This window comes from Carassius carassius, chromosome 12 (assembly GCF_963082965.1).
Source record: "Carassius carassius chromosome 12, fCarCar2.1, whole genome shotgun sequence".
In the NCBI taxonomy this organism is placed as follows: domain Eukaryota; kingdom Metazoa; phylum Chordata; class Actinopteri; order Cypriniformes; family Cyprinidae; genus Carassius; species Carassius carassius.
This window is the reverse complement of record NC_081766.1, coordinates 32,825,231-32,839,998: the sequence shown is the minus strand read 5'-3', so window position 1 is coordinate 32,839,998 and position 14,768 is coordinate 32,825,231. Positions and strand designations below refer to the sequence as shown.

The 14,768-nt window shown below is 41.6% G+C and overlaps 1 protein-coding gene across 2 annotated transcripts in view; it reads right to left on the bottom strand.

The window, feature by feature from the left end:
• LOC132155279 (corticotropin-releasing factor receptor 2-like) overlaps positions 1–14,768 on the bottom strand; it is a 115,829-nt gene that overhangs the window by 53,568 nt on the left and 47,493 nt on the right. For both annotated transcript variants that reach the window (XM_059564158.1, XM_059564159.1), the window contains exons 4-7: positions 13,860–13,966; positions 13,249–13,366; positions 11,848–12,001; positions 230–290 (exon numbers count right to left, since the gene is read on the bottom strand). In XM_059564158.1, the coding sequence (XP_059420141.1) occupies positions 230–290; positions 11,848–12,001; positions 13,249–13,366; positions 13,860–13,966 (440 nt within the window). The remainder of the gene's footprint in view (positions 1–229; positions 291–11,847; positions 12,002–13,248; positions 13,367–13,859; positions 13,967–14,768) is intronic.

Here is a 14,768-nt window from a genome sequence, read left to right as displayed (position 1 = left end):
CCCCCCCCCCCATATTCTTAGCTATAACATAAAAAGGTAAACTTATTTCTTGCATACAACTCTTTCAGTTTTACATACATTTAATTTGGAGGAAATTACACTCATTTCCAAGAATTCCAATCATAGGCTCATTAATTGACATCTCTTGCCTGATTTACTCTACAATTATCATGTTCAGCACTCTTTTACTCCAATCACAAGCATTTCTTTCTGAAAATCAGCTACTTACTGTTCGTTTTCATAGTAAAGTTTTCCAATGGCCCATGCTATAATTATCGGACATGGTATACCTGAAAAAGGAAAGATTGCATGCGTTGGCAAATCACACTTTACAGACAGCAACTGCAAAAACATGGGAATTAAAAAAACATTGTTTTCCCAACAGGTGATTACCTATTGAAATGTACTAAACAGCTGTGCCATTTTTGTGTACAATATTTCAGTGCAAAAAGCTTTTTATTCATCAACCACCCACAACTCAATCAGGCACTAAATGCACTGAAACTGAACGGAATTTTGTGTGATTTTTCAAATATGCACCTCATTCCCAAATGTCAGCACCATTATAACACTGAGCTATTACTGCCCACAGGAAGATGGGGGAACAGAAATGAAAAGGATATGTATGTGCATTTTCTTTTGATCATGGCATTCGTCAAAAGATGATCAAACGACAGAAGAGTCGTGAAGTGTTCAAATCAAAGAACAGTGTTCAAATCAGGCACATTTTTACATTCGGAAACTGAGTGATTTCACACTGCTGATTTCATGTAATACTAATAGTTGGGCTTATTTAGGTCAATATCCAATATATAGTAAACATGCACAGCACATGCAAATAAACAATGCTATCAGTGTGCACAATTCCTCCTGTATTTTAATGAACAACTAAAAGGACACAGGAGGACACAACCATACTAAACAAAAGCATTCTCTGAAGTGTTTGATCACACATTCTGTAGTTCAGTATTATTTTAACAAAACCATGCTAAATGGCCAATGATTTCTTCACCTAAATGAGCAGGGAGCAATAAATCATGAATCTTTTAGGAAGTCACATGGAAAAGCCATTAAACATGTCTACTGGGATTGCTGAAAGACAGCAAGAAAAAGCTGAATTTTCAAACTACATGGCTAAATTTGTTCAACAATGAAAGAACAATTCAGATATTGAGGCAGAAATATTGTCACAAATTACTTGAGTGTACTTAACCAAATATATTCATATTGTAATATGCAGCTGATGCTAATAACTCAGATCTCAACAACCGTACTGAGTTTTTTCATCGCTTTGACTTGTATCACACAGCTGGTCCATTTGTACATCAGTAATTCAGTAATTATACACATCACTGTATAAAAGTTTGGGATCAGTAAGATTTTTTATGTTTTATAATGAAGTGTCTTTTGTCAGTCAAGGCTAGGTTTATTTGGTAAAAAAAAATACAGTAAAAAAGTAATGCTGTGGAATATTATTGCAATCTAATATTTTCTATTTTAATATTCTAATTTAAAATTTAAAATCTAATTTATCCCTGTGATGCAAAGCTACATTTCCATCAGCATCATTACTCATGTCTTCAGTTTCACATAATCCTTCAAAAATCATTAGATTATGCTGATTTATTATCAGTTTTGGAAACAGTTGTGCCGTTTAATGTTTTTTGCAACCTGTGATACTTTTTTTTAGGATTCTTTGATGAATTAAAAGTAGGGCTTTTACAAGATGTGGTGATGAATTAATCTTATTAATCGCACATCCGATTTGGAGAAATTACTCTGAAAAGATCATTTAAATTCATTGTTGTGCAAAGCATCAAACAGAGATTACAAAAAGTAGGTTCAGCAAGAAGTATTTTGTTTGATAAAACTTATGACATAGCTATACTCTTTTGGGCAAAGTGAGTAAATGATGACAGAATTGTCATTTTTGGTTGGGTGAACTATAACTTTAATTTATTTTCTTAATTTTATTATTGTTACTATGAAAATATGAAATTACTTCTTTAATGAAATAATACTCTAAATAATAAACTAAAACTGCCAGTAGGTGGTGGTAAATGTCTTAATGATTAAGTCACTGAGTCATTTATTCATTCGTTTGATTCGTTCAAATGGCTGATTCAAGGTCATCACCATCAGACCGACCGGTGTGTGACATCAAAGAACCGCAAGAGCTTAGAGAGCAGACGACTCCTTGTGCTTTTGAATCACTCTCGCGGTACTTTGATGTCAACAATCAGCCTGTGCAGCGCCACTTCAAAGCCAATACATATGCCAATGGAAATAAATGCCGCTGTCGGTTGCTCAGGAACAGTTCTGATTTGTCTTTATATTTTGTTTGGCAAAATTGAGCAAAACAGACAACATTGTGTCTAAAATAAAACAATATTAACTTCTTAATGAACCATCATGTAGTAAGTTATTGCTCTGCCTCATATTAGTCATCAGTCGACTGTATGAAATGGCAGATGATCCACATAGGTCTGGGGCGGGGTAAGTGCGTTAAATGTGTTAATAATTTTAATGCGTTTTCTCCATAATTAATAATCTAATTAACGTGTTAAATTACAAGCCCTAATTAAAAATTTAACAGAACTGCATTTATTCAAAATAGAATTTGTTGCAACAATGCAAGTCTATACTATTTATTTTATCAATTTAACCATCATTAAACATATCCAAACTTTTGATCGGCAGTGTATATATGTACAGAAGGCTTCTATTTATTTATATTAGCAATATAATAACCAATACTATAATGTTTATTAACATGCTGTTTATTAAAATCACTTCAAAATCAAAGTCTTATTGCTTATGCATTTTTAAACATTTTCATAATAATACAATAGCCACAAATATTTTTTGTTATTACAAACCATAGACTGTATAAAAACATGGACGTAGTGTCCATGACGTCACCCGTAGACTCCTGAAGTGTGTTTTTGAAGCTTAAAGTGTGTAGAGCGAGCCGTTGCCATCTTGGCAGCAGGTCACCGCGCGACTCTCCCGGACAATCAAAAATGGGCAAAAAGGCGGGAGCTAGTTGCTGAAGCCGCGCCCACTTAGCACGACAGCACTGTCAGCAACGGCAAACCACCTGTCAGTCAAGTGGTCACGCCCTTAATTATGCAGAACTTTAAGTCTTAATATAATTTAAACAGATGAGTTATAAAAAAAATTCACCCCCCTCACAGTTGTCATGAAGGGCAAAATTAGCTATTTAGACCAAAATAATTTTTTCACCAGGCTGTAAACATGTTTTTTTCTGCTGTAAAGGGAATTTTAACATGAGGAGTCTATGGGATTGACCCCCTTCCTTATTGGCTTCACGAGAGAGAGCGGGAGGTTGCCGCTCGTTACAAACTGTTGTTTGTTAATATTAAACAGGGTATTATTATTAACTGTCACCTTCTATTCTAAACATTAGTCATAAAGTATTTAGTAAACACATGATGATCATGTTGAGAGCTGAGAGCTTTTTAAAAACAGCACACTCAAAGACAATCACATGTTTTAAGTTATTTCATATTTAATTTAATTTGGTTGTGACCAAAAATGATAATCTGAGTGGGTGAGTTGTTTGCTTTGTAATTGGTCCCTCCATTTCCACTAATTTGTTTGACTGATTCATGGCAATTTACAAACATGATAGGCAAGCATTATGACACATACAGGTTAATGAGCCGATTACAGCATAATGGAAACACTGCCTCCTCTCATGATTTTTTGCCTTTATGTATCAGCTCTTTCCTCACATTCTAACCATGCTACAGGAGCTATACTGCAGTACTGTTATTGTGTTGTCTTTTGTTGTTTTGGTTTTTCAAATTGACTCCTGAAAAATGCAGATTCTATGTAATGTGTACAGAACAAATGTTGTTAATGATGTATTTAAACATCGTGTATTAGAATTGTGATGCGTGAAATCACAGGGAAGGAGGTACACCTTCACTCAGTGTTGCCAGAACTTAACATTAAAAAGGCAAATGAGAACAAGCCTATAATATACTCCAGTAAAAATCCAGACGTGTTTTCTTAGAAATAAGCCACATACCAAAATATCGTGTCCTGCACCTGCCAACTTTATCACCATAAAATGGATCGCTATATGAGCCGAGCCAAACTAAAAAGTTCAAAGACACTTAATAAGTGTCATTTATAATCAATGTACATGGCAACTATTCAAGAGCATACTCTGTGAAGCAGCCTTCTAAACATAATCAAAACACAATGGCTCTACCTGCTATAGTTACAACGGTGTCAATCTTCATAGTTTGGAGAGTGAGTTCTGTTCACACTATACTGTATTTTAAATATGGTTGTCACTCCTGAAAATGTACAGTGTGTACATGGCCTGAATGTGCTTAACTGCATTGGTGGACTGCTGCCTACAGACAGATACCAGAATCCTCTAGTTACACACAAAGACTTCTTGGTTACGTATGTAACCCTCGTTCCCTGAAGGAGGGAACGGAGACGTTACGAATGGGATCTCGCCCGAGAGCCCAATCACCTTCGAGTGGTACAAAACGAGCCAATGGTACACAACGTACCTTGGTCTGCGGGATTTGCATCGCAAGCTCCGCCCCGCAGAGCGGGTATATAAGGAGCAACGCGAGCAACTCGCATTCAAGTCTTCGCTGAGGAGCCGAGCCAGTGACCCGGCCGTTCAGCGGAACAGCAATGTGGCAAGGGGACGTAACCTCTCCGTTCCCTCCTTCAGGGAACGAGGGTTACATAGGTAACCAAGACGTCCCCTTTCAGTCGGTCACGTTCGACATTAGGAATGGGGTCCCTTACAAAACGCCATATGGCTGTCTTCCAGCAACCCATGTGAGTGATAGCTCCCTGTCGCAAGACCAGCACGAGTGAGGGCTCATAACTTACACAGAATACACTGGGTAGCATATTCCAGCTGGACGTATGCTAGCAGGCTGCTTGCCCGTGGGAGGACTTACAGAAGGCAGGTATCCACCCAGGTGGTGATACATAAGAACACTGAGGTACCCAGCCTGCAGGGTGGAAGTTTCAACGACAGAGCTGGCAAGGGGCTTGCCAAGGGAAAGACACATGCTGCGGAGAGACTTACTGTGGACATACACACGTGGGATTGCCCAGAAAGGGGAATCACACCACATGGAGGCACCTAGTCCCACACAGAGCTGACCAAGGGGCATGTACACAAGTGTTGGACATTAACAGTGCTGGAGGAACCCAGGGTTCTGACTGAGGAACTCACCTGAGGGGAATAGCGCACGCATCCAGTCCGCTGAGTGGAATGGCGCAGCAAGCGGATTGACACCGAGGAGGTCCTTACTGGACTGAGGGGGCGAGTAACCGGGAGGACACGGGCTCTACACGGAGATTATAAAATCTCACGAATGTGTTAGGTGTCGCCCAGCCCGTAGCTCTACAGATGTCTATTAGCGAGGCACCATGCGCCAGCGCCCAGGAGGAAGCTACACTCCTAGTTGAGTGAGCTCTCACCCCTAGGGGGCATGGCAGGTCTTGAGCCTGATAAGCCAGGACAATAGCATCCACTATCCAGTGGGAAAACCTCTGGTTGGAGACAGCCTTTCCCTTCTGCTGGCCTCTGTAACAGACAAAGAGCTGGTCTGAGGACCTAAGGCACTAAGTTCTGTCCACGTAGGTGCGGAGCACACGTACTGGACAGAGCAGCGCCAGGGCTGGGTCTGCCTCCTCCAGGGGCAGCTCTTGCAAGTTCACCACCTGATCCCTAAAAGGAGTGGTGGGAACTTTGGGCACGTACCCAGGCCGGGGTCTCAAGATAACGTGAGAGTTAGCTGGCCCGAATTCCAGGCACACTTCGTCAACTGAAAATGCCTGCAGGTCTCCGACCCTCTTCACCGAAGCCAAAGCCGTCAGGAGCGCAGTTTTCAAAGATAAAAATTTTAGCTCAACTGAGAGCAAGGGTTCGAAGGGGAGATGCTTAGGGCGAGGCGGATTGAGCCTCCTTGCTCCTCTCAGGAACCTGATGATCAGATCGTGCCTCCCCAGAGACTTACTTTCAACAGGGTCATGGTGAGCCGAAATGGCGGCCACATAGACCTTGAGGGTGGAAGGAGACAGTCTTCATTCCAAACCCCTCCTGAAGAAAGGAAAGCACTGACCCAATCTGACATTTCCAGGGGTCCTCACGCCGTGAAGAACACCAAGTGACGAAGAGGTTCCACTTCAAAGCATAGGCGTGTCTGGTGGACATGGCTCTAGCTGAAGTGATGGTAGCTACCACCTGTGGTGGCAAGGTAGCTAAACCTTCCGTGACCCGTCCAGGACCCACACATGTAGGTTCCACAGATCGGGACGTGGGTGCCAGAGGGTGCCCCATCTCTGAGAAAGAAGGTCGTTCCTCAGAGGAAATAGCCAGGGAGGGGCTGTCGCGAAGAGTACAAGTTCGGGGAACCAGGTCTGGCCGGGCCAATAAGGCGCAACCATGAGGACCTGCTCCTCGTCCTCCCTGATCTTGCACAACGTCTGTGCAAGAAGGCTCACTGGGGGAAACGCATACTTGCGCAGGCCCAGCGGCCAGCTTTGTGCCAGGGCGTCCGTGCCGAGATTGCCCTCGGTCAGGGAGAAAAACAACTGGCAGTGGGAATTTTCTGGAGAGGCAAACAGGTCTACCTGAGTGTCTCCGAATTGTTCCCAAATCAGCTGATCCGACTGGGGGTGGAGTCTCCATTCCCCAGGGCGAGACTGCTGCCGTGAGAGCTCGTCGGCTGCACGATTGAGCCTGCCCGGAATGGGAATTGCACGAAGCGACCTCAGATGCTTGTGACTCCACAAGAGGAGATGGAGAGCGAGTTGCGACATGTGGCGGGAGGGTAGACTACCCTGAAGGTTGATGTACGCTATGGTCGCAGTATTGTCCGTACGGATCAGAACGTGCTTGTCCTTCAGCAGGGCCCTGAAGCGGTGCAGAGCAAGCCGTACTGCTAGCAACTCGAGGCAATTGACATGCCACTGAAGTCGGGGTCCTGTCCAGGAGCCCGACGCAGCATGCCCGTTGCACATGGCACCCCAGCCCGTGTCAGAGGCATCTGTTGACACAACAACATGTCTGGACACCGGTTCTAGGGGCACACTGGCCCGTAGAAATGAGGGGTCCAACCACGGGGTGAAGTATCGGCAGCAGGCCGGAGTGATGGGCACTCGGAGCGTGCCCTGTTGCCATGCCCATCTCGGGACTCGGTCGTGAAGCCAGTGCTGAAGCAGTCTCATATGGAGTAGCCCGAGCGGTATGACCGCCGCCGCGGACGCCATATGCCCTAGGAGCCTCTGAAACAGTTTCAGTGGAACCACTCTCTTGCCCTCGAATTGTCTCAGGCAATTCAGCAGTGACTGCGCGTGCTCGTTCGTAAGCCGCGCGAACATGGCGACCGAGTCTATTTCCATACCGAGAAAAGAGATCCTCTGCACAGGGGAGAGCTTGCTCTTTTCCCAGTTGACCTGAAGACCCAGTCGGGCAAGGTGTCTGAGCACCAGATCCCTGTGCTCGCACAACTGCTCTCGAGAGTGAGCTAGGATCAGCCAGTCGTCGAGGTAGTTGAAGATACGGACACCTTGTTCCCTGAGAGGAGCCAGGGCTCCCTCAGCGACCTTCGTAAAGACGCGGGGAGACAGGGCAACCCGAATGGGAGAACCTTGTACTGATATGCCTGCCCCTCGAAAGCAAACCTGAACTGAATCGCGTAACCGAACCTGAGCATCCTGATGAGCCAGCGGGAAGGCCTGGGGAGCTTTAGCCAGGCTCCCAGGAACCGAACCAGCGGGGTCAAGGGGACAACAGGCGTACCCACAGTGGGGCAGCATGGTGGAGCAGACAGCCCCGTCATGGGAGGCATAGCGTCCCTTAGTGGGGGCAGAGTGTGGGCACTCGTCTGACTCCAAGTAGCAAAGAGGGCATGAGAGGGCGAAGCGTTCTTGAGCCGGCTTTGCATGGAAACTGGCAATGGAAGAGGAGAACGAGAGCGGCGAGGAAGCATGTCACCAACTGTCGTTCGTGGCCTCTTGGGACCCGGAGGTAGAGGAAACAGCTCTTTTAGTGAAGGTTTGGGTACCACCGGCCGCAGGGCCAGTGGCGGAAGAAAAAGAAAACGAGAAGAAAGGATTCTCCCCCGCCCTCCTCCGGGGGAAGGAGTGGTCCTGCTACCATCTCCTGATGAGCTGACGTCTCCAACTCCGGGTCGCCCGTCTCAGGAACGCTGCTTGGCCTGGCATTTGGCAGGCTTAGGGGCAGAGACGGGTTGCACCGCCCTTCTGCTGCTGTGGCCAAGTGGGAGTGGTGGAGGCAGCAGTGGGCCGCCGGGGCAGGATGTGTCTGATGGCCTCAGACTGCTTCTGGGTGGCAGAGAACTGCTGGGCAAAGCTCTCTACCGCGTCGCCGAAGAGGCCATCCTGGGAGACCGGGGAGTTGAGGAGCTGAGCCCGATCAGACTCTCTCATGTCTGCCAGGTTCAGCCATAGGTGGCGCTCCTGGACCACCAAAGTGGACATCACCTGACCCAAGGAGCGCACAGTGACCTTCGTCGCCTGGAGAGCGAGGTCGGTAGCAGTGCGCGCCTCTTGCAAAACCCCTGGGTCAGCACTGCCCTAGTGCAGCTGCCAGAGCAGCTTGGCCTGATAGACCTGAAGTGAGGCCATGGCATGAAGGGCAGAATCGGCCTGGCCCGCAGCTCCGTAAGCGGGTGTTGGCGATCCGCATGAGCAGCCCCCTGGAACCAATCATCCAGCCTCGAGCGCTCGGGACAGGGCGGAGGATTACACTCAAGCCCGATGCTCTCCGCTGCCCGGGAAAGCACGACCGTCAGCTCGGGATTGGACTCGGACAACGCTGGCACTCCCGAGGGAGGGAACGCAGCCGAATCCTCATCTCCCGAGGACTCAAGCCCACCTTGTGATGCGGCGATCGACATACGGTCCTCTTCGCGAGCCACGAATGAAATGTCAGGAGCCTGAGAGGGTCCAGCAAACTCATCCGGAAACTCGACCGGCTGCGACGTATGTGAGGGGGGTGTGGCCCGAGGAGGTTGGCTCGTCGGGGAAGCCCACACAGTAACCCTCAGATCACCCTGGCCACCAGCTGAAGTAGCCCTCTTACGAGAAGAAGAGCTAGAACGGGGTGTGGCACAGGGGACTCTATACCTTTTAAGGTAATCGAGTCTCGATCTCAATGCCGAGATGGTCATGTCCCCGCAATAAGAACATGAGCCATCCACGAACGCAGTCTCAGCGTGCTGGAAGCCCAGACACATGACACAACGATCGTGGCCGTCACGAGGAGCGATGTATCGACCGCACCCAGAAACACACGGGCGAAATGACATCTTTAAAAAGACGCAAATCGGCCCGTATCTCTTTTGTGAAAAAAATTTGCTCTTTCAGAGGTGTTGAAGCGCTCAGGGGAACGCGGGAGCTGTCACAGGAAACCCAAACGAACCGCTGAATCGCGCCGTCAAACCAACACCAGTGACTCTTGCTTGTAGCACTCTGGTGAAAGCAGCACACGATGTGCTCGGCTCCGAAGCGAAAGCTTGAATGTGAGTTGCTCGCGTTGCTCCTTATATACCCCCTCTGCGAGGCGGAGCTCGCGATGCAAATCCCGCAGACCAAGGTACTCGGGCGAGATCCCATTCGTAACGTCGAACTTGTCCGACTGAAAGGGAACACTGTGAATGTCAAATATCAAACTGTTTACTTAAGGCCTTGAAATGGCATTTAGCCTTCTCAGTATTACATGTGGTACACTTCACAATGATCTGTACTGTACTTTAAACATGTTATGCCATTTATTTATATTAGTGCCAGAATCTTTCAAATACTCGCAAAGAATGCCATTACCAAAATGTAGTATATTTCAAGTTTATTTTTCTAAGTATACTTAAGTAAAGTTCAAGTATATTTTTAAGTATACTTTATGCAGCAAGTATACAAATATCAGTGTTCTAGTAGTATACTTGTGTACTGTTTCTAGTAGTATACTTTGTGTACTGTTTCAATATACTATTTTGTAGTATATAAAAGTATACTTTTATGTATACTTTAAGTATAACAGTAGCAAACTTTGGTTACACAACTACTTTACCTCTGTTTGTAGTTTGTACTGCAATTATACTAAAAGTGAACTTATAGGTACACTGATTAAATACTTTGTACACTTTGAAGTATAGCCTCAGTAAACTACTAGTTTAGTAGTTTTTTACTGCAAGCATACTCATAAGTTTTTTTTAAGTGAACTTTACATCATACTTTAAGTATAGTACTATGTCCCTATTTAGGTTTTAATGTGTATATATTTTGTTGTATGAATATCTGAACATACAAAACATCCAAAGAAAGAACAGGGTATTTGCTTGTAAACAAAAACATTTTATTCTAGCTTCATGTATTCTTTTTTTAAATACTTTAATGTGTTACATAGAAAATAAAGAAATAACATTTTGAACAAAAAGCTGAAAAAAGACTATGAATTGGATTCAGAATGATAATCAAAATGTAGATGGAGTCGATCAACACCCCAAAGCCTGACTTTAAATATTACCTCTTCATCGGTCGACAGTTTATTCCATAACGTTACAGATGCTGTTTCATGTAATATGATTGTGTTAGATAACGTGTTAGTATCTGGTGTTTTCTTTTCTTCACTTGTCTTTTCTTTTTGTTTTTGGAAATTCTGTACAGAAATGTGTACTAGTGCCCTCTACCATATAATAATGAAAACACGAATTCTAGGAGTATAGCTCAAATATATTTAGACTTAAAGTTCATTTTAAGTATATTTTTGAGGAGTACATAAAGCCCATTTCTGAGCAGTACATAAAAAGTTAACTAAAAGCATACTTTACTATTTTTTGTTTGTTTGTTTGTTTGTTTAAAAGAAGTATACTAATAGCACACTTGAATATTTTTTTTTTTTTTCGTAAGGGTACTGCAATTGCATGCCATCTGTTATTTAAGACAATGAAATTCTATAATTTTTTTAAATGGTAACGCTTCCACCTTGCAGTTGTTTTGGGTTGTGTTGTGCTGTGCTTTTAATTATAAAGAGCTTAGATGTTTAAAATGTCATACTGCATATAATACAATTACACAATATGAAAGCAAAAATGGAAACGTTTTATAATTACCATGACCTGTATAACAGCACTAAATGGACATTTCAGCTCAATGCAATCAATACCTCAGTTCAGCAAATGTCATCACAATTAAACTGTTGTTGTAAAATGTTGTTTTCCAGTTATTTTTATGATATGTAAAATATTTATACACTATAGAAGACAATGACTTCATCAAATGTTTGGTTGCAGATGTTCTTAAAAAGATTGTGCTCATCAGAAGAAAGAAATTCATGCCATTTTGGAACAACTCATTGGAAAATTCATTTTTGGCATAACTATCCCTTTAAGCCGAGATGCCAGCGGTTGAAATGACACTTGTTGTTTATTTCTTACCATCTTCAGCTCCTTTCTGGATATTGCAGCCTTTCTGATTGAACCATTTATATTTCAGCTCTTTATGTCACTTAATGTTATATTATTTTTTGTTGATTTTGTATATATATATATATATATATATATATATATATATATATATATATATATATATATATATATATATATATAGGCATGATGACTATGTCCTAGGAATGTTTTTGACATGTTACACAAAATTCATGGGAATCACGTGAAAGACAGTAATGTTGTTCCAAATAATCCAAAATGAATAGCAGACAGACTACATTTCGGCTTTCTTATTCACAGCCAATGCAAATTGCTGATGATTAGGCCTTTCAAAATAAGCAGACTTGTGTAGAAAAAATCAACTCACACCATCCAATGAAGAGGAAGACCCATTTTCTAAGCTTGTCTGTGGAATATGTCATCACAATAGCTGTGTGAAGATAGCAGCCCTCCACAAACATCCAGAAAAAATTGGTCACCACAAAGTAATTATAGATTGTTGTTATAAGACGACACCAGGGCTGTATGGAGAGAAAGGGACAGGGCATTAATTGAGGTGAACATTTAGATGTTTTACAACACTGCAAACCTTTTAAAGATTTGATACTAAAATGAAATCTATTATAGGTCTTAAAACAACCTCATGTACCAGGTAACTACAGCATTTTATAATGTGATTTATAAGGTGCAACTTTAACTCATTTAAAAAATAATAATAAATAAATAAATAAAATAAAATTCTACTAAATTAATTAAATTTTTTTTTGACTGTACACTCTCTGAAAAAGGTACAAACTGTCACTAATGCAGTACCGAAAGGTACAAAAACTAAGAGGTATATCTTTGTACCTTATTTACCTCTAAGTGGTATGTATTACGTACACCCTACAGAACCCTACAGCATACTCCTACAATATGGTATGCCACACACTGCACTTTAACTCCAACACAGTTCAATACTGGACTATATGTACATACTCTACAGTAATGTATCTGCTACAACTGGATACCATCCAATGCACATCCATGACATTTTGCGCATCCAGTTTATGTATAATCTGTTGCACCTTTCCATACATATGTGAATCTATTTCTACATAATGCAGAATGTGTACAAACTGTGTATAATGTGTGTACTGAGTATATGTATGTGTATATTGAACATTGTCCTCTGTATAAGTCTGTATGTCTATATCTAAATTGTTTCTGCACTGTATGGAGCACGCTCCCAAGAATTTTACTCACCAAGGCACATGTGCAGTCATGATGTGACAATAAAAGTGATTTGATTTGATTTGATTTTTGATTAGTACCTAAAGTGTACATTTTGAAATGGTATTCGTCAAGGCTATTCATCTGTTTTTTTGCATAGGAAAACACTTCTCTCATGTCGCTCTCAATAAACTCATTGTTCCTTAGTTCTTCAGTTAAGCTTTTAACCAAAGTCAGTTTTACAGAGTCTAAATTAGCATTGTATGTTGGAAACATTGCAAAATGAAGTTCTTTTGACTTTTGATCTCTTCACTATCAATTACTTTGTCAAGTTTGAAACAAAAATGCTGGAAGTCTCTAATGAGTCACTAGATAGCAGCAGACAAATATATCACTGGAGTGTTTTTCCAGAGAGAAAAAAATACACGCCCATGCAATTCCTTCAATATTACAGTAATACAGAAAACAGTATTGGTGAGGAATCGTTGGCCAACATTATACATGTAAATGATAGAAACTTGCTGATGGGTTAAGTAAGTTTAAAAGTGTTTCATACCTCATTCGTCTCATAAATGTGTTGGTCAATCAGCTGAAGCAAAAACCACATTACATTCCTCAGAATGAAAGTCGTAATTAAGTTCCAGTGGATTATGTTGCGAAGGCATCGGATGCTCCTTGAATTTAAAATGATAAATCAATGTAACAATCATTTCAGCAATTACACTGTGACACAGTTTTATCGTTGCATGAGCTGATTAAGGAATTACATATGCATGGAAACAAGACTGTGCAAAGAGTTAGACCACAGTCATTTCTGAAAGATTAATCATTCTCAACATGTATTTAAGTAAATGCTCAGTAACACTTTCTATATAGTTTGCCTATTTAAAAACAGTTTATTTTATTTCTTCTTTTTTTAAATGATTCGAATTTATATTTTTCCTAAAAAGTGGAAACACTGTGACTATGTGGTGCTATCAAAATATTGCTGTTTGTTTGAGCATCTCAACCAGCAACCTTAGTTAATGCAAATCAGAGTAAATAATGACAGAAACTATCCTGTAGCATATATACTGCAATGAATGAACATTTATTAACTTTAAACAAGGCATCAACACAAGGTATTACTCACACGCTAAAGTGCTGAAAATACACCGACACACTTACCTCAAGCACAGAAAGAGAATGAAGGCAATAACGAGAGCTCCAACAGATATACAGTGACCAAAGTAGTTTATGATGAGGGCTATCTTGTAGTGCATGGGGTACTTCCTCTGAAAAAAAAAGAATAATAATTACACCCGGTTCATTATTAATTCCGTTATGATTAAAGAAGGAATTCATTGTCCAAGCATATGATATGATAATAAATGATTGCAATTATGACACAAATCAATGTGTATTACTAAGTGGCCAGTATTTTATGGAAGCTTCCAAAAGAAAGGAAACAGTTTAATTTATATATTTCTCAGGAGTCCTTGAATGAGGTCACAAAACTGTGACACAACTCTTAAGGAATCCATTTGTCCTTTTGCAGAATGTTTGCACGCAGAAGTCATGTGAAGTAAGACGTTAACTGATGCATGAGCGAGTAAGATGGAGTGAACAGAATTTAATATCATTACACAGCATCCAGTACTATGTATATGCTTAATAATTTCTTATGTCAAATAAGAGCTACTTTATACAATGTGACAATAGCAAAATAATTGGCCTAACTGATTATATGCTGCATGTCATTCAGAACAAGCCAGAGGCATTGGGGACTCTGTAAACAACACAAAGTAAAATCACTGACATTATTAACATTACAGTATCGGATTTAAACCAAACAAACATTTTGGATTGCTTTCAGTATAGCATTATATATCTATATAATGCACAAGATTATATATATATATATATATATATATATATATATATAATTGGCTTATGAAAAACCATGTTGAAGTTTCAAATATTCATATTCCAGACCATATTCAAACATGAAACAACAGCAGAGTTAACATAGGGAGAACAGAGCAAATGTAATTACAGCATTCCCTGTGGGAAAACAGATCAAATAAAGGGTGTCAA